The sequence below is a fragment of the Carcharhinus amblyrhynchos genome, chromosome 35 (assembly GCF_965287045.1).
Source record: "Carcharhinus amblyrhynchos chromosome 35, sCarAmb.v2.hapA, whole genome shotgun sequence".
Classification (NCBI taxonomy): Eukaryota; Metazoa; Chordata; class Chondrichthyes; order Carcharhiniformes; family Carcharhinidae; genus Carcharhinus; species Carcharhinus amblyrhynchos.
Window position 1 is genome coordinate 6,236,305 of NC_137358.1, and position 20,439 is coordinate 6,256,743.

The 20,439-nt window shown below is 49.4% G+C and overlaps 1 protein-coding gene across 7 annotated transcripts in view; it reads right to left on the minus strand.

The window, feature by feature from the left end:
* The window catches only part of LOC145361682 (epidermal growth factor receptor kinase substrate 8-like protein 1), an 83,739-nt gene that overhangs the window by 38,119 nt on the left and 25,181 nt on the right, over positions 1 to 20,439 (minus strand). For 3 of the 7 annotated variants that reach the window (XM_080217584.1, XM_080217585.1, XM_080217587.1), the window contains exons 2-5: positions 17,120 to 17,185; positions 13,549 to 13,586; positions 3,834 to 3,898; positions 2,187 to 2,348 (exon numbers count right to left, since the gene is read on the minus strand). In XM_080217584.1, the coding sequence (XP_080073710.1) occupies positions 2,187 to 2,348; positions 3,834 to 3,898; positions 13,549 to 13,586; positions 17,120 to 17,160 (306 nt within the window). In that variant the 5' untranslated portion in view covers positions 17,161 to 17,185. The other 4 variants (XM_080217586.1, XM_080217588.1, XM_080217589.1 and 1 more) reach the window with 4 other exon arrangements.

Below are 20,439 nucleotides of genomic sequence, written 5' to 3' on the forward strand. Positions count from 1 at the left end.
TTTGGATACTAAGGGGCAATTTAGCATGGTCAATCCCCCTAAACTATACATCTTTGGACACTAAGGGACAATTTAGCCTGGCCAATCCTCCTAACCTGCACATCTTTGGACACTAAGGAGCAATTTAGCATGGCCAATCCACCTAACCTGCATATCTTTGGATACTAAGGGGCAATTTAGCATGGTCAATCCCCCTAAACTATACATCTTTGGACACTAAGGGACAATTTAGCCTGGCCAATCCTCCTAACCTGCACATCTTTGGACACTAAGGAGCAATTTAGCATGGCCAATCCACCTAACCTGCATATCTTTGGATACTAAGGGGCAATTTAGCATGGTCAATCCCCCTAAACTATACATCTTTGGACACTAAGGGACAATTTAGCCTGGCCAATCCTCCTAACCTGCACATCTTTGGACACTAAGGGACAATTTAGCATGGCCAATCCACCTAACCTGCATATCTTTGGATACTAAGGGACAATTTAGCATGGCCAATCCTCCTAACCTGCGCATCTTTGGACACTAAGGGACAATTTAGCATGGCCAATCCACCTAACCTGTACATTTTCAGACTGCAGGAGGAAACTGAGCGCCTGGAGGAAACCCACGCAGACACGGGGAGAATGTGCAAACTCCACACAGACAGTGACCCAAGCCGGGAATCTAACCCAGGTCCCTAGCGTTGTGAGGCAGCAGTGCTAACCACTGTGACACCGCGCCACCCTTTTCAAAGCGGCAAACCCTCCAGTTTAACAAGCATTAACTGAGTGGCCATCTGTAGCAGCCTGACAGTCAGTGGGCAGCGCCGATAGAAACATGGCAGTGTAGTGGTGAGGTTAATGAAGCAGTGCTGCAGTGACCTGACCTAATGATCCGGGGACACAGGTTCAAACCTCACCTCAGTAACTGGGCAATTAATTCAATCAGAAATCAAACCTAAAATTGCAGGAGACACTCAGCAGCATCAGTGGGGCGAAACAAAGTTAACAGTGTGTTTCTCCGGCCTTATACACCCCCCCTGCCGCCAGTGAGAACAGAGAACTTGGCACTCAGCCAAAACTCCACACATAGCAGCGGGACTGGAGAATCCCAGCCGTGGGCAAGGCTGGAGGTTTTCTGGTGAATGTGGGTGGCACGGTGGCACAGTGGTTAGCACCGCTGCGCCAGGACCCGGGTTTGGGTCACTGTCGTTGTGGAGTCTGCACATTCTCCCCGTGTCTGCGTGGGTTTCCTCCGGATGCTCCGGTTTCCTCTGAAAGACGTGCTTGATTGGCCATGCTAAATTGCCCCTTAGTGCCTGGGGACTAGCTAGGGTAAAAATAAAGTTTATTTATTAGTCCCAAGTAGGCTTACATTCGCACTGTAATGAAGTTATTGTGAAAATCTCCTAGTTGCCACACTCTGGTGCCTGTTTGGGTACACTGAGGGAGAATTTAGCACGGCCAATGCACCCTAACTAGTACACCTTGAGGGCAGTGGGAGGAAACCCACACAGACACGGGGAGAATGTGCAGACTCCACGCAGACGGTAACCCAAACCGGGACTCAAACCCAGGTCGCTGGCACTGTGAGGCACAGTAAGAAGTCTCACGTCACCAGGTTAAAGTCCAGCAGGTTTATTTGGTAGCACGAGCTTGCGGAGTGTTATTCCTTCTTCAGGTGAGTGGGAGTTGTGTTCACAAACAGGGCATATATAGACACAAACTCAACTTACAAGATAATGGTCGGAATGCGAGTCTTTACAGGTAATCAAGTCTTAAAGGTACAGGCAATGTGAGTGGAGAGAGGGTTAAGCACAGGCGTGTATTGTCTCCAGGGCAGTTAGTGAGATTTTGCAAGCCCAGGCAAGTCATGGGGGGTTACAGATAGTGTGACACGAACCCAAGATCCCAGTTGAGGCCGTCCTCATGTGTGCGGAACTTGGCTATCAGTTTCTGCTCTGTGTTGTTGTGAAGGCCGCCTTGGAGAACGCTTACCCGAAGCATTGCTGACCACTGTGCCACCACGCTGGCCCAGGATAGGGCTTGGATGGGATTGCGGTCGGTACAGACTCGATGGGCTGAATGGCCTCCTCCTGCACAGTATCGATTCTATGACCTACCGGGGCAATGAGGGACAGGCATGGTCTTGTCGGCCCTCGCATCACACGTTAATTCATCCCATCAGACCACTTGACGTACCTTGGATTCAATGTCCACCAGGCTGACGGCTGAGCTGTTAACTTGCAACAGCATCTCCTGCGTCCAGATCCTCCCTTTGCTGTCCATGGTCTTCAGTTTCTGAATGGACTCTTCGACTGTCTGCGTCTCCTCTCCAGGACCCAGTGGGAAGGTGGTCAGGTGCTGCAGGGGGCCAGAGGGTTAAAGAACTCAGAGGAAACTCGAATGGAAGAGGAAGGAGAATAACTGGTGACATCGCAACGTTAACCTTGCAATTAAAGTCTATTAATTAGTGTCACAAGCCGGCTTGCATGAACACTGCAGTGAAGCTACTGAGAAAATCCCCCCTAGTTGTCAGACTGTGGGAGGGAACTGGAGTACCCGGAGGAACCCCACGCAGACATGGGGAGAATGTGCAGAGCCGAGCCGGGAATCGAACCCAGGTCCCTGCTGCTGTGAGGCAGCAGTGCTAAATACTGTGCCGCTCCTAGTCAGGTCTAGAAGTAACAGAGGAGGGGTAAGGCTGAGCCAGAGGTGAATTCTGATAATCGAGGCAGAAATAGGCCACCTTAGTGGTGCCGCACGTCCATACCATCGTACCAACTCCAGCATGGGATCAGAGACAGCCTTTGCCCATAGCGCTGGTGTGAGAATCTGGATGGGTGCCATCTGTTGTATAGACAAAACCCGGGAGGGTATTGGTTTGGCGGGGGAGGGCACTCGGGTGTAATGGAATAATTAAAGAACAAAATAAAGCCCTCGGTCTAAAAACAGAAGAGAATGGAGTGACGCAGTGGCACAGTGGTTAGCACTGCTGCTTCACAGCGCCGTGGACCAGGGTTCGATTCCCAGCTTGAGTCACTGTCTGTGTGGAGTCTGCATGTTCTCCCCGTGTCGGTGTGAGTTTCCTTCGGGTGCTCCGGTTTCCTCCCACAGTCTGAAAGAGGTGCTGGATATTTGCATTGGCCATGCTAGATTCTCCCTCAGTGTGTCCGAACAGGTGCTGGAGTGTGGCAACTATGAGATTTTCACACTAATTTCATTGCAGTGTTAATGTAAGCCTACTTGTGACACTGAGAATCCTACAGTGCAGAAGGAGGCTATCTTGTCTCACCGAGTCTGCACCGACCATTATCCCACCTAGATCCTATCCCCGTACAGGCCCTACACTAGCCCGTCCCTCTGACGCTAAGGGACAACTTAGTATAGCCAATCCACCTTAGCCGCACATCTTTGGACTGTGGGAGGAAACCGAAGCACCCGGAGGAAACCCACGCAGACATGGGGAGAATGTGCAAACTCCACCCAGACAGTGACCCGAGCCGAGAATCGAACCGGGTCCCTGGCGCTGTGAGGCAGCAGTGCTACTGTGAACAGCACCTTCCAAACCCCTGACCTCTGCCAACTAGACAGCAGAAAGCTGGGATTGCCACCACCTGGAGATATGGGGGTTCCCCTTCCAAGCCCCCCCACCACCCTGAGTTGGAAACACATTGGCCGTTCCTCAGCTGAAGAATGTGCAGACTCCGCACAGACAGTGACCCGAGCCGGGAATCGAACCCGGGTCCCTGGCGCCGTGGGGGCAGCAGTGCTAACCCACCGTGCCACCCTGTTAACCTAATTTTAGCTACGCAAAGGAAGCGGGTACTGCTGAAAGAGATGACTTACGTTCACGTGGTACTGTGATCGATCGTCCATTATAAAGTTGGAATTTGAATATTTCTTCCTCTGTTCTGTAAGAGAAAATAAAGGGGAGATTGACACCCAGACTTGGTAAGAGCGACAAGTGCAGGCTGGCTCGGTGCCGACCTGCTGCTTGTGAGAGCGGGCGTGGCCCATTAAATGTGAAACTCTTATTCAAAGTCTGATTCTTAACATCCTTTGTCTTTCCTTCATGACCTTTTCTCTCCCTATTTACTCTTGCTTCACTCCAACCACCCCCCCCCCACTCTCCCTCTCTCTGGTTGAAGGTTTTGCTTTTACCAGCTACTCACTGGAAATTGGATTAAATTGGCCCTTTACGGATAATGACCTTTCTCAGGGATCTCAAAGGGGATGAAGCACAGATCCCTCTCTCTCTCTCTCTCAGCTTTCTGCGGAACTAACTTTACCTGTTCAACCAGATTGTCCGCTTCCTGCTTCTGCGTTTGGGCAGGGACTGGGATATCTTCAGAGGAAATCTTTTCCTCCTCCTTTTGCTGAATATGGATTTCACCCAGCGGTGGGAGGGGTTGGGGTTTGGACGGAAGGTGTGGGGGGGGGTGAAGGGTCATGGAGTGACCTCTCCGATTGTTTCCTTGCCTCCCCCCCCCCTTGACATTTCGCCACATGGCTTCGTTCGCTGCCCCATTGCCACATCCAACCCACCACTGCGCCAAAGGTTGCCCAATCTATCAGGCAAACCGGCCTCCCATCCACTGACTCCGTCTACACTTCCCGCTGCCTCGGCAAAGCAGCCAGAATAATTAAGGACCCCACGCACCCCAGACATTCTCTCTTCTACCTTCTTCCATCAGGAAACAGATACAAAGATCTGAGGTCATTTACCAACCAACTCAAGAACAACTTCTTCCCTGCTGCTGTCATCAGGCATTTGAATGGACCTACCTCACATTAAGTTGATCTCTCTCTAACTATAACACTACATTCTGCACTCTCTCATTTCCTTCTCTATGAATGGTATGTTTTGACTATATAGTGTGCAAGAAACAACACTTTTCACTGTATGTTAATACATGTGACAATAATAAATCAAATCTAGTCAAATCAAATCAAAATCAAACTCTGACCCCATGAAGGTGTTGGATCGACATGGGATTTGTCTCACAGCGCCAGGGACCCAGGTTCGAATCCTGGCTTGGGCCACCGTCTGTGTAGAGTTTGCACGTTCTCCTTGTGCCTGCGTGGGTTTCCTCCGGGTGCTCCGGTTTCCTCCCAGAGTCTGAAAGACATGCTGCTAAGGGTGCATTGGCCTGAACAGGCACTGGACTGTGGCGACGAGGGAATTTCAGTTACTTCATTGCAGTGTTAATGTAAGCCTTGTCAAAGGTTTGACAAATGGTCATCTGGACTCGAAACGTCAGCTCTTTTCCCTCCTTACAGATGCTGCCAGACCTGCTGAGATTTTCCAGCGTTTTCTCTTTTGGTTTCAGATTCCAGCATCTGCAGTGATTTGCTTTTATGAATGTAAGCCTTCCTTGTGACAAATAAATCAAACTTTTATTTTAAACCCGACGGAGCACTGGTTAGCGCCGCTGCCTCACAGGGACCCGGATTCGATTCCCTTCTTGGGTCACTGTCTGTGCGGAGTCTGTATGTTCTCCCCGTGTCTGCGTGGGTTTCCTCCGGGTGCTCCAGTTTCCTCCCACAGTCTGAAAGACGTGCTGGTTAGGGTGGACCGGCCGTGCGAAACTGTCCTCGAAACCGACACCAGTCAATCTGCTGTCGACTGAAAGGAACCGATTTGCCGATGCACTCAAAATCTATCGTTTGTGGAGGAGACAGTGTCCAATTTCAATAGGCAACCTGTGTCGGTGGAACGCGACACCCCCTCTATTGTGTCGCCTAGCCAGCTTCCTGCAAAGTGCTGGCACAATGAACATTTTTAACCACCGCTATCTCCTCCTGTCTTCGTTTTGTTCCGCTGGTGGCTGGTTTCTATATTTATTCACCCATGGGACATGGCCATCGCTGGCTGGCAAACATTTATTGCCCATCCCTCGATGCCCGAGGGCAGTTGAGAGTCAACCACATTGCTGTGGCTCTGGAGTCACATGTAGGCCAGACCGGCAGATTTCCTTCCCTAAAGGACATGAGTGAACCAGATGGGTTTTCCCGACAATGGTTTCAGGGTCATTGGTAGATTCTCAATTCCCGGAACAAGTCACTAATCTGTGGCCAGGGGGGCTTATAGCTTTGGGGGGGTGCCACTCCATATCAAATGTGGCAGATCAGGAGTCTCTCCTACTCTTACCGCCAGCCATTGGCGTGTTTGGAAGGATTTTACAGGTTGACACTCCACCTGTTTGGCCGTGTTATGGACGCACCTTCCTCAGCTGCCACATCCTGGAGTGGGATTCGAACCCGGAGCTTCCAGCTCAGAGGCAGGAACGCTGACAAGTGACCCAAGCCGGGGAATCGAACCTGGATCCTTGGTGCTGTGAGGCAGCAGTGCTAAGCACTGTGCATGTTTCAGGGTTAGGAATTACACGCTCGTAATGTTTGGCTCTGTGAATAAATTGGAATATGGTCTCTTCCATCACCAGCAATCTTGAAATCCTGGGAAATAAATTGACCCCGCCGTCTAATTATTCTAGTTCCCTGGTCTGCTGTAAGTGGACTCTCTGAAAAGAGGCTTACACGTACCTTGGAAATGAATTGGCTGTTTGTGTGAGCTTTCTGTGCACAAATTGGTTGGCGAGTTACAGGACAAAGAACATTACAGCACAAGAACAGGCCCTTCGGCCCACTATGTCTGTGCTGACACAGGCGCCTCTCTAATCTAATATTTTCTTGCCTTTATGTCCATATCCCTCCATTCCCAGCCTGTTCATGTATCTATCCAGATGCCTCTTGAATGCTGCTGTAGGATCTACTTCCACCATCTCCTCTTGCAGTTATTTTGCAGTGACACCACTTCATATGATTTGACTTGATTCATTATTGTCACATGTATTAGTACACAATGCAAAGCATTGCTCTTGCGCATCATACAGACAAAAGCATGCCGTTCATAGAGAAGGAAAGGAGAGAGTGCAGAATGTAGTGTTATAGTCACAGCTAGGGTGTAGAGAAAGATCAACTTAATGCGAGGTAAGTCCATTCAAAAGTCTGACAGCAGCAGGGAAGAAGCTGTCCTTGAGTTGGTTGGTCCATGACGTCAGACTTTTGTATCTTTTTCCTGATGGAAGAAGGTGGAAGAGAGAATGTCCATAGATCCTTGATTATGTTGGCTGCTTTGCTGAGGCAACAGGAAGAGTAGACAGAGTCAATGGATGGATGATTTGTATGATGGATTGGGCTACGTTCATGGCCTTTTGTAGTTTCTTATGGACTTGGGCAGAGCAGGAGCCCATACCAAGCTGTGATACAACCAGAAAGAATCCTTTCTATGGTGCATCTGTAAAAGTTGGTGAGAGTCATAGCTGACATACCAAATTCCCTTAGTCTTTTGAGAAAGTAGAGGCGTTGGTGGGCTTTCTTAAGCAAAATTGCCGGGGGGGGGAACCAGGACAGATTGCTGACGATCTGAACTTGAAGATCTCGCCCATTTCTACTTCATCCCCGTTGGTGTAGACAGGGGCATGTTCTCCACTCCGCTTCCTGAAGTCAATGACAATCTCCTTCATCTTGTTGACATTGAGGGAGAGATTATTGTCACCGCGCCAGTTCACCAGATTCTTTATCTCATTCCTGTACTCTCTCTTGTCACAGTTTGAGATCTGACCCACTATGGTGGTGTCACCAGCAAACTTGAAAATCAAGTTGGAGGGGAATTTGGCCACACAGTCATAGGTGACTAAGGAGTATAGTAGGGGGCTGAGAACACAGTCTTGTGGGGCAGCGGTGTTGAGGATAAATCAAATCAAAAATTGAAAGACCGAGCGCATAATCCAGGTAGAAGAAGGTATGAAGGAAAATTATTGCAGAAGCTGGAATCTGAAACCAAAAGAGAAAATGCTGGAAAATCTCAGCAAGTCTGGCAATATCTGTAAGGGGAGAATACAGCTGATGTTTCGAGTCCCGATGTCCCTCTGTCAAAGCTAAAAGGCATAGAAAGTGGGAGATATTTATACTGCAGGATGAGGGAATGGAAGATGAGTCACAGCCACAAAAACAGGGCGAAAGGGCAGCACGGTGGCACAGTCGTTCTGCCTCACAGCACCAGATATCCGGGTTCGATTCCCGGCTTGGGTCACTGGAGTTTGCATGTTCTCCCCGTGTCTGCGTGGGTTTCCTCCGGCTGCTCCGGTTTCCTCCCACAGTTTGAAAGGCGTGCCAGTTAGGGTGCATTGGCCAGAACAGGCGCCGGAGTGTGGCAACCAGGGGAATTTCACAGTAACTTCATTGCAAGCCTTACTTGCGACTAATAAGTAAACTTTAAAAATGGCAGTCCTTCGAGAGAATAGAAAGAAGGTCACAGGTATGGGTCGAGAGGCGGTAGATTTAAAACTGGGATGAGGACAAATTACTTCTTGCAGAGGGTGGTGAGTTTGTGGAACTCGTTGCCCCGTGGCACGGTGGAATCTGAATCATTAAATGGTTTCAAGAAGGAGATGGATATATTTCTGAGAAAAAAGGGTTAAAGGGATATGGAGAGCAGGTGGGGAGATGGATCTGAGACCAGGGAGAGATCAGCCATGATCTGATTGAATGGTGGAGGGACTCAAAGGGCTGACCTTGAATAATAGAACCCAACAGTGCAGAAGGAGGCCATTTGGCCCATTGAGCCTGCACTGACCGCAATCCCACCCAGTCCCCATGCACATAACCCCACGCATTTACCCTAGCTAGTCTTCCTGACACTAAGGGGCAATTCAGCATGGCCAATCCACCTAACCCGCACATCTTTGGACACTAAGGGACAATTTAGCATGGCCAATCCACCTAACCCGCACATCTTTGGACACTAAGGGACAATTTAGCATGGCCAATCCACCTAACCTGCACATCTTTGGACACTAGGGGGACATTTACCATGACGATAAGCGTATCCTCCCTCTCTTTCTCTCTCTCTCTGTCTCCTGCCTTTGCAGGTGGGGCTTTCGACTGGAGCCTAACATTCCAACAAAGCAGCAAACACATATTAAATCTCAGGGCAAACACTGTAAATAATCCTCTGCCCTACCCAAAACAATGAAAAGACCCTTCTGGGCCGGGAAGTAAGAGCAGCGCTGCCAGGGATTAGGTGAATGCCTGTGCAACTTCTTCACATTTTCTGAAACCCTTTTGTCTTTGCCTCCCTCGGCTGAAACTTGAAAAGATCACGAGTGTGACAGAGTCGCATTCTTTACCTGTTCCAGGGCAGCACAGAATCCCTTGGCCCGCGCTCGCTAAACCTCTCTGCTCTGTGACCAGCCAGTCTCAGGTGTCCTGGGAGAAACTGTGTGAGATCTGTTCCTTTGGGCACGGAGGTTCTGCACTCCCTGCGGCAGGAGGTTCCTCGCCAAGTGGCAATGAAGGATTTCATCACCTCATTTTTTTTCTTTCCGTGCAGAAACTATTTTCAGTTTCATCAGAAGGAAATGAGGCTGGAATCGAGAGTTAACCCCATGAATGCCATCCTCTTGTCTTGGTTCTCTCTTCACCGTGCAGTGAGCTGGAGGGATACATTAACGATAGCCACGTTCCACAGCCCCCTCACCCTCCTGCCCCCCCCCCCCCACCCCGGACAGGACTGCCCCTGATTTGGGGCGGCACGGTGGCCCAGTGTTTAGCACTGCTGCCTTACAGCGCCAGGGACCTGGGTTCGATTCCAGCCTCGGGTCACTGTCTGTGTGGAGTCTACACATTCTCCCCCCACCCGTGTCTGCGTGGGTTTCCTCCGGGCGCTCCAGTTTCCTCCCACAGATCAAAAGATGTGCTGGTTAGGGTGCTAAATTCTCCCTCAGTGTACCCGAACAGGTGCCAGAGTGTGGCGATGAGGTGATTTTCACAGTAACTTCATTGCAGTGTTAATGTGAACCTGCTTCTGACTAATAAATAAACTTAATTTTGACCTTGGTGCGGGTGGGAAATTATTGGGTCTGTGTAGATTGAGTTACAACAAGAAAGACGTGCTGGTTAAGGTGCATTAGCCATGCTAAATTCTCCCGCGGTGTATCCAAACAGGTGCCGGAGTGTGGCAACTAAGAAATTTTCACAGTAACATCATACAACGTTAATATGATAACGGGTGGCACAGTGGTTAGCACTGCTGCCTCACAGCTCCAGGGATTTTGGGTTCAATTCCCAACTTGGGTCACTGTCCATGTGGAGTCATCACGTTCTCCCCCCCATGTCTGCGTGGGTTTCCTCCACGTGCTCCAGTTTCTTCCCACAGTCCAAAGCTGTGCAGTTCAGGTGGATTGGCCACGCTAAGTTCTCCCTTTGTTTCAGGGGGATTAGTGGAGTAACTATGTGGGGTTACGGGGATACGGCCTGGGTGGGATTGCTGTCGGTCCAGACTCGATGGGCCGAATAGCCTCCTTCTGCACTGTAGGGATTCTATGAATGTGAGCCTACTTGTGACACAATTAAATAGGGGGGAGTTTTCCCATCCCACCCACCGTGGGATTCACTGTGGGTTGGGGATGGACCATGCAAAGGAGACGGGATTACCAACTTTTACAGATGCACCATAGAAAGCATTCTTTCTGGTTGTATCACAGCTTGGTCTGGGCTCCTGCTGTGCCCAAGACCGCAAGGAGCTACAAAAGGTCATGAACGTAGCCCAATCCATCAGGCAAACCAGCCTCCCATCCATTGACTCTGTCTACACTTCCCACTGCCTCGGAAAAGTAGCCAGCATCATTAAGGATCCCACCCCACCCACATCTGGAATCTCAGCAGGCAGAGCACGGATCACGCAAAGGTCAGTTGACCTTAGTGGGATTTTCCAGCCCCCGCGTGAATGTGGCCAAGAGCTCCTGCCTTCTGGGTGGAATTCTCCCGGCGTGTCTACCCAAGGTTCATGCGACCCAGCCCGATAGAGAATACTGTTCTTCGAGCCCAGCCTGCCCGCGGAATTGGGGTGGGTGTGTGTGCCGGTAAAATTCTGCCCTATGTCTCTAGAAGTTAGGAAAAAGTGGCCACAACGTGGGAGCCTTTCCCACAAAGAGCAGTCGACGCCAGCCTCAAGTGAACACGCTAAATCGGTGATTGCCAATTCTTGTGACTGCAAAGGAGTGATACGGTGGCACAGGGGTTAGCACTGCTGCCTCACAGTGCCAGGGATCTGGGTCCAATTCCTGGTTTGGGTCACTGTCTGTGCGGAGTTTCAATGTTCTCCCTGTGTCTGCGTGGGTTTCCTCTGGATGCTCCGGTTTCCTCCCACAGTCCAAAGATGTGCGGGTTACATTGATTGACCATACTAAATTGCCCCTTAGTGCCCAAAGATGTGTAGGTTAGGGTGGATTGGCCATGCTAAATTGTCCCTCAGTGTCTAAAGATGTAGAGGTTCAGTAGATTGGCCATGCTAAATTGCCCCTTAGTGTCCAAAGATGTGCAGGTTAGGTGGATTGGCCATGCTAAATTGTCCCTCAGTGTCTAAAGATGCAGAGGTTCAGTAGATTGGCCATGCTAAATTGCCCCTTAGTGTCCAAAGATGTGCGGGTTAGGTGGATTGGCCATGCTAAATTGCCCCTTAGTGTCCAAAGATGTGCATGTTAGGTGGATTGGCTGTGCTAAATTGCCCCTTAGTGTCCAAACATTTGTAGGTAAATTGGATTAGGGGTTACAGGGATCAGGCAGGCAGTGGGTAGATGCTCAGTCAGTAGAGCATTGTGGACAAGTCACCAGGACCGGATGGAATGCATCCGAGGGTTCTGAAAGAAATGGCGGAGGTGATAGTGGATGCCTTGGTGGTTATTTTCCAGACATCGCTGGATTCCGGGGAAGTGCCGAAAGATTGGAAAGCGGCTAATGTTACACCGTTGTTTAAGAAGGGTGCTAGGCAAAAGGCAGGGAATTATAGGCCGGTTAGGTTAACGTCTGTTGTAGGTAAAATGTTAGAATCCGTCATCAAGGAGGAAATAGCGAGGCATCTTGAGGGGAATTGCTTGATAGAGCAGACGCAGCACGGTTTTGTTAAGGGGAAGTCGTGTCTGACAGATTTACTGGAGTTCTATGAGGATGTGTCTAGGGCGGTGGATAGAGGAGAGCCGGTGGATGCGGTCTTCCCTGATTTTCAGAAGGCATTTGACAAGGTGCCTCACAAGAGGTTATTGCAGAAGGTCGAGGGACATGGAGTTGGGGGTAGGGTGTTAGCGTGGATAGAGGATTGGTTGTCAAATAGGAGGCAGAGAGTGGGGGTTAATGGGTGCTATTCGGATTGGCAGTGGGTGACTAGTGGAGTGCCCCAGGGGTCGGTGCTGGGGCCTCAACTATTTACCATTTATATAGATGATCTGGAGGAGGGAACCGAGTGTATGGTGTCAAAATTTGCTGATGACACCAAGATTGGTGGAACGGCAAATTGTGCGGAGGGTGTGAAGAGTCTGCAGAAGGATCTAGATAGGCTGGGCGAATGGGCCAGGAACTGGCAAATGGAATTTAATGTTGGCAAGTGCGAGGTCGTCCACTTTGGTAGGAATAATGGTAGGAAGGACTATTACTTACGGGGCGAAAAACTGCAGCAGGCGACAGTGCAGAGGGACCTCGGGGCCCTTGTGCATGAGTCGCAAAAACCCAGCCTGCAGGTGCAGCAGGTGGTCAGGAAGGCGAATGGGACGCTGGCCTTCATAGCGAGGGGGATTGAATATAAAAGTAGGGAGGTCTTGCTGCAGCTGTGTAGGGCATTGGTAAGGCCGCAGCTGGAGTACTGTGTGCAGTTTTGGTCGCCGTACTTACGCAAGGATATTTTGGCCTTGGAGGGAGTGCAGAGGAGGTTGATACCGGAGTTGAGGGGGTTGAGCTATGAGGAGAGGCTGAATAAACTAGGCTTGTACTCGTTAGAGTTTAGAAGAATGAGGGGAGATCTCATTGAGACGTATAAGATGATGAATGGGATGGATAGGATAGAGGTGGAGAGGCTCTTCCTGCTCAGAAAGGACAGTAGGACTAGGGGGCACAGCCTCAAGATAAAGGGGGGGCGGTTTAGAACGGAGCTGAGGAGGAACTTCTTCACTCAAAGGGTGGTGAATCTCTGGAATTCTCTGCCTGTTGAGGTGGTGGAGGCTGCCTCGCTAAATATTTTTAAGACGCAGGTTGATGGGTTTTTGATAAGCGAGGGGATTAAGGGTTATGGGGAGAGGGCGGGAATGTGGAACTGAGACACGACAGATCAGCCATGATCTTATTGAATGGCGGGGCAGGCTCGAAGGGCTGGATGGCCTACTCCTGCTCCTATTTCTTATGTTCTTATGTAGAGAGTCAATGGGCCAAATGGTCTCCTTGGGCAATGTAGGGGATTCTATGATTTTTCCAGCATTACCATCCTGAGTTTGCGTGGTCTCCTGTCTTGCTCCGTCAGCCCTGTTGAAAGCCTGGAGTTTAGGGGAGGCAATGGCCTAGTGGTATTATCACTAGGCTATTAATCCAGAAGCTCAGCTAATGTTCTGGGGACTTGGGTTCGAATCCTGCCACGGCAGATGGTGGAATTTGAATTCAATTAAAAAAGCCTGGAATTAAGAGTCTACTGATGCCCATGAAACCAATATTGAGGATTGATTGCGTTGCAACTTACCGTATAAGGATCTGCCACTGGATTTTGGTAGCTTCTCCCTGAAACATGAAACAAATGGTTTTTTAAAAATAAAGTTACTTCTGATTTTGGTCAAAAATAATCCAATTTTTTTTGTCACATTTTGCTTCCAGGGGTATTTGGAACAGGCATTTCCTGTCTGAAACAGGTAGAATCATCGGAACTCTACACTGCAGAAAGAGGCCATTTGGCCCATCGAGTCTGTGCTGACCACAATCCCACCCAGGGCCAACCCCATATCTTGACATATTTCACCCGCTAATCCCTCTAACCTACGCATCTCAGGACACTAAAGGGGCAAACTTGGCATGGCCAATCAACCTAACCCCCACATCTTTGGACTGTGGGAAGAAACCGGAGCACCCGGAGGAAACCCACGCAGACACGGGGAGAACACGCAAACTCCTCACAGACAGTGACCCGAGCCGGGAATCCAACCCGGGTCCCGGGTGCTGTTGTGGGGCAGCAGTGCTGACCACTGTGCTGCCCCCGGGAGGCCTGTTTGCTGCAGGACTCAACGCAGTGTCAGCAGAACACAAGAAATGGAGTGGGAGTAGACCCTTTGGCCCATTGAGCCTGCGCCAACGTTCAATACAGTCATGACTGATTATAGAATCATAGAACAGGGAATCATAGAACCTGTACAGTACAGGAGGAGGCCATTTGGCCCATCGTGTCTGTACCGACCACAATCATAAAATTACTGACTCTCTGACAGAATATCTTACCCAAGCCCTATTGCCATAACCCCATGGAATTACCCTGATAATCCCTCTAATTTACACTTTTTGGGACACTAAGGAGCCAATCCACCTTGAATCGGTTGGCACGTGACCTGGGGCTGCTGCACAGCGCCAGGGGCCCGGGTTCGATTCCCGGCTTGGGTCACTGTCTGTGTGGAATCTGCACGTTCTCCCCGTGTCTGCGTGGGTTTCCTCCGGGTGCTCCGGATTCCCCCACAGTCCAAAAGTTATGGTGCATTGACCCGAACAGGTACCGGAGTGTGGCGACTAGAGGATTTTCACAGTAACTTCATTGCAGTGTTAATGTAAACCTAATGTAAACTTTTAAACAAGACCAGTAGACCCTGGTAATCCCCTTAACCCGCACATCTTTGGACTGTGGGAGAAAACCGGAGCGCTCGGAGGAAACCCACGCAGACACGGGGAGAATGTGCAGACTCCACGCAGACAACGACCCGAGGCCGGAATCGAACCAGGCCTCTGGCTGTGAGGTATCAATGCTAACCACCGTGCCACAGCGCCGCCCTAGTGGTCGAGGGCTTTAAGTTTTTTAGGTGTTCAGATCATCAGTAACCTGTCCTGGCCCCTCCACGCTGGTGCTATGGTTAATGAAGAGCCAGACCAAGCTGTGATAGATCCGGAAAGGATGTTTTCTATGGTGCGTCTGTAAAGGTTGGTGACAGGTTTAGCGGACATGCCTCCAGATTTGTGGGGGTGCAGAGAGGTTGAGGGTGGGAGGTTAGAAACTTCCAGGAGGGCCTGACCAGATTTGGCAAGCCTAACTGTGCCAACCCTCCGGCCCCATTAACAGAAGGCATCTCAGGGACTGTCCTCGCAAATATCTGCAACTTCAGACTATTATCTGGTGCTACTGTTGCAATGAGTCACAAAGATGGAAGGAAGCAGCTCTCATCATGAAATATGCCTCCAGCCTTGAAACCAGGCCGTGTGCCAAGTAGAGTGACTGCACAGGTCAAGCATTTGATCCAATAAAGACTGGGTGTGGAAGGTGAGGAAGGTTCATATGGATTGACAGGTAATAGGAAGGTGAGATGATGCTTGGTAGTTTATTCCACTCCTCCCGCCCCTCCCGAGTTTGAGTATCGTACGTAATACATCGCATCAATCATTCCTAAGTCAATTTAAATAAGGGGAGGATTCATTTGCATGACACATTATACCGTCAATCAGAAATGTCTCAAAGGATTTTATTCTCTGCGGTTTTTCTCCGCATTGCGGTGCTTATTTCTCAAATATCCGGTGGGATTTACCACCCGCAATCGCACCAAACCCAGAAAATCCCACTTGAAGTCAACAGGCCTTTGCATGCTCCCCACCCCACCCCATTCTACCACAACTTTGGTGGCACAGTGGTTAGCCAGGGAACTGGGTTCGATTCCCAGCTTGGGTCACTATCTGCGTGGAGTCTGCATGTTCTCCCCGTGTCTGCGTGGGTTTCCTCCCACAGTCTGAAAGACGTGTGGGTTAGATTGATTGGCCATGCTAAATTGCTCTTTAGTATCCAAAGATGTGCAAGTTAGGTAGATTGGCCATGCTAAATTGCCCCATAGTGTCAAGGAGATTAGCAGGGTAATTGTGTGGGGTTACAGGGATTGGGCCTGGGTGGGATCATTGTTGGTGCAGGCTCAATGGGCTGAATGGCCTCTTTCTGCACTGTAGGGATTCAGTGACCCCCAATTCTGGATTTCCTCACCATTGGGAACATTCTTTCTGAATCTATCCTGTCTAACCCTGTTAGAATTTTATAAGTTTCACTGAGATCCCCTCTCACTCTTCCAAACCCCAGTGAATATAACCCTAACCGATTTAGTCCTGTCTCATATGACAGACCTGCCATCCCAGGAATCAACCTGGTAAACATTCACTGCACTCCCTCTACAGCAAGGACATCCTTCCTCAGATAAGGACACCAAAACTGCACACAATGCTCCAGGTGTGGCCTCACCAACGCCCTGTACAATTGCAGCAACACATCCCTATCTCTGTATTCAAATCCTCTTGTTATCAAGGCCAACATACCATTTGCCTTCTTCACTGCCTACTGTACCTGCGTGCTTACTTTCACTGACTGATGCACGAGGACATCGAGGTCTCACTGAGTCCATGGGGAAGTGATGGCTTAGTGGTATTATATATAGGTAGACTTTAAATCCAGGAACTCAGTTCATGTCCCTGGAACCTGGGTTCGAATCCTTCCACGGCAGATGGTGGAATTTGAATTCAATAAAAAGAAATCTGGAATTACGAATCTACTGATGACCCATTGTTGGAAAAACCCATCTGGTTCACTAATGTCCTTTAGCGAAGGAAATCTGCCGTCCTTAATTGAATGTTAATTTAACCACATTTGATTCTCGAGACGCACACACTCACATTGAAATTCATTTATCAGTCACAAGTAAGGCTTACATTAACACTGCAATGAACTTACTGTGAAATTCCCCTCATCGCCACAGCCTGGTGCCTGTTTGGGTCAATGCACGTCTTTCAGAATGTGGGAGGAAACCAGAGAAAACCCACACAGACATGGGGGGAATGTGCAGACTCCACATAGACAGTGACCCAAGGCAGGAATTGAACCCAGGTCCCTGGTGCTATGAGGCAGAAGTGCTAATCGCTGTGATATATATACACACACCATCTAATACTGTCTAATTCTACATCAACACATTCACAGAGAGAGGCTTGGTTGAGTGCGCACATGATGCCACTCATTCTCTCTGTATATTGGGAAGACTCACTGATTACCACGGCAGATACAACAGTGAGGAATGAAAGGGGCCACCTACCCATGCGGGAGAACTTGCAAATCCTTGTAGCCATAGTTCATTGTTGATCTTCTGATTGACTAAATTCTGAAGAAAAATAAAGAAAGGGACTTCAATTAGAACAAATAATAAATCTGAAAGCAACTCGCACTCCAATCTCCATTTCCATCCCAAAATACTCACCGTCCACAGGTTTATCCTGGGATTTTCCCAACCTTATCCTGCTGATTGTACTGTGGTCAGGTTTAGAAATCGGTGGGAAAACACTCTGATTTAGTGACAGCTGTTTATTTAGACTGGGGTTAGAGAACCGAGAATTATATTTTACACTTGTTGTCCCAGTCCCAGGAATGTCTGTTGCGATGGTGTACAGGGAGCTTTACTCTGTATCTAACCCCGTGCTGTACCTGTCCTGGGAGTGTTTGATGGGGACAGTGTAGAGGGAGCTTTACTCTGTATCTAACCCCGTGCTGTACCTGTCCTGGGAGTGTTTGATGGGGGACAGTGTAGAGGGAGCTTTACTCTGTATCTAACCCCGTGCTGTACCTGTCCTGGGAGTGTTTGATGGGGGACAGTGTAGAGGGAGCTTTACTCTGTATCTAACCCTGTGCTGTACCTGTCCTGGGAGTGTTTGATGGGGGGACAGTGTAGAGGGAGCTTTACTCTGTATCTAACCCCGTGCTGTACCTGTCCTGGGAGTGTTTGATGGGGACAGTGTAGAGGGAGCTTTACTCTGTATCTAACCCCGTGCTGTACCTGTCCTGGGAGTGTTTGATGGGGGACAGTGTAGAGGGAGCTTTACTCTGTATCTAACCCCGTGCTGTACCTGTCCTGGGAGTGTTTGATGGGGGACAGTGTAGAGGGAGCTTTACTCTGTATCTAACCCCGTGCTGTACCTGTCCTGGGAGTGTTTGATGGGGGGTCAGTGTAGAGGGAGCTTTACTCTGTATCTAACCCTGTGCTGTACCTGTCCTGGGAGTGTTTGATGGGGACAGTGTAGAGGGAGCTTTACTCTGTATCTAACTCCATGCTGTACCTGTCCTGGGAGTGTTTGACAGGGGACAGTGTAGAGGGAGCTTTACTCTGTATCTAACCCTGTGCTGTACCTGTCCTGGGAGTGTTTGATGGGGACAGTGTAGAGGGAGCTTTACTCTGTATCTAACCCCGTGCTGTACCTGTCCTGGGAGTGTTTGACGGGGACAGTGTAGAGGGAGCTTTACTATTTGTTACACAGAGTGATTTAATTGATTGAACAGGAGCTTCAAATTAAAGTTTATTTATTAGTGTCACAAGTGGGCTACATTAACACTTCGATGAATTTACTGTGGAAGTCCCCTACTCACCACACTCCGACTCCTTTCAGACCATGGGAGGAAACCCACACAGACACTGGGAAAATGTGCAAACTCCAGATAGTCATCTGAGCCTGGATTTGAACCCGGATACCTGGTGCTGTGAGGCAGCAGTGCTAACCGCTGTGCAGCCTAGAATTGTGGTTAACCTGCCCTAGGCGTGGCTGTGTCCAGGTGATTGATACCTCGATGTAAGTTGTGGTAGGCTGTTGAGATTTTAGATGGTTAAAGTGTGAATTATTTATTGTTTGAGTCAGGTAGATGTGATTGATGTCAGGTGTGCTCATGTGACAGAAACCAGCAATGCTGTCAAACCACAATGACAGAGAGGGCAAAAAGTGGAGTGCTGTCAACATTGGGAGTGGAATGGATGAATTAAAATCAGTGTCACTGCTGCCTCTCAGCGCCAGGGACCCAGCTTCAATTACAGCCTCGGGTCACTGTCTGTGTGGAGTCTGCACATTCTCCCCATGTCAGTGTGGGTTTCCTCTGGGTGCTCCAGTTCCCTCCCACAACCCAAAGATGTGTAGGTTAGGTGGACTAGCCATGCTAAAAATGAACATAAGAACATAAGAAATAGGAGCAGGAGTAGGCCATCTAGCCCTTCGAGCCTGCCCCGCCATTCAATAAGATCATGGTTGATCTGAAGTGGATCAGTTCCACTTTCCCACTTTCTCCCCATAACCCTTAATTCCCTTGTCTGTCAGAAACCTATCTACCCGTGACTTAAATATATTCAATGAGGTAGCCTCCACCACTTCAACGGGCAGAGAATTACAGAGACTCACCACCCTTTGAGTGAAAAAGTTCCTCCTCAACTCCGATCTAAACTGAGCCCCCTCTTATCTTGAGGCTGTGCCCTCTAGTTCTGCTGTCCTTTCTAAGCGGAAAGAATCTCTCTACCTCTACCCTATCCATCCCCTTCATTATCTTATATGTCTCTATAAGATCACCCCTCATCCTTCTAAACTCCAACGAGTACAGACCCAATCTATCCAATCTCTCTTCATAGTCCAACCCCCTCATCTCCGGTATCAGCCTAGTGAACCTCCTCTGCACTCCCTCCAAGGCCAATATATCCTTTTACGAATGCAGCGATCAAAACTGCACACAGTACTCCAGCTGTGGCCTCACCAGTGCCCTGTACAGTTGCAGCAAGACCTCCCTGCTTTTATATTCTATCTCCCTCGCTATAAAGGCCAGCATCCCATTCACCTTCTTGATCACCTGCTGCACCTGCAGACTGGGTTTTTGCGGTTCGTGCACAAGGACCCCCAGGTCCCTCTGCACCGTAGCATGCTGCAGCTTTTCACCCTTTAAATAATAATCCCTCCTACTATTATTTCTGCCAAAGTGGATAACCTCACACTTGTTAACATTATACTCCATCTGCCAGGTCCTCGCCCACTCGCTCAGCCTATCCAGATCTCTCTGCAGACTTTCTGTGCCTTCCACGCAATTTGCTTTTTCACTCATCTTCGTGTCATCAGCAAATTTCGTTACCCTACACTCAGCCCCCTCCTCCAGATCGTCTATGTAAATGGTAAACAGTTGAGGCCCCAGCACCGATCCCTGCGGCACTCCACTAGTCACCAATCCCTGCGGCACTCCACTAGTCACCAACTGCCAACCAGAATAGCACCCATTGATTCCAACTCTCTGCTTCCTATTAGACAGCTAATCCTCTATCCACACTAACACCTTACCCCCCAACTCTGTGCACCCTAACCTTTTGCAGCAACCTTTTGTGAGGCACCTTATCAAACGCCTTCTGGAAATGTCCCTTGTATTAACACTGCAATGATGTTACTGCGAAAATCCCGTGGTTGTTACACTCCGGTACCTGCTCGGGTACACTGAGGGAGAATTTAGCACGGCCAACGCACCCTAACCAGCACTGGTTCAGACTGTGGAAGGAAACCGGACTGCCTGGAGGAAATCCATGCAGATACGGGGAGAACGTGCAAACTCCACACAGGCAGTGACCCA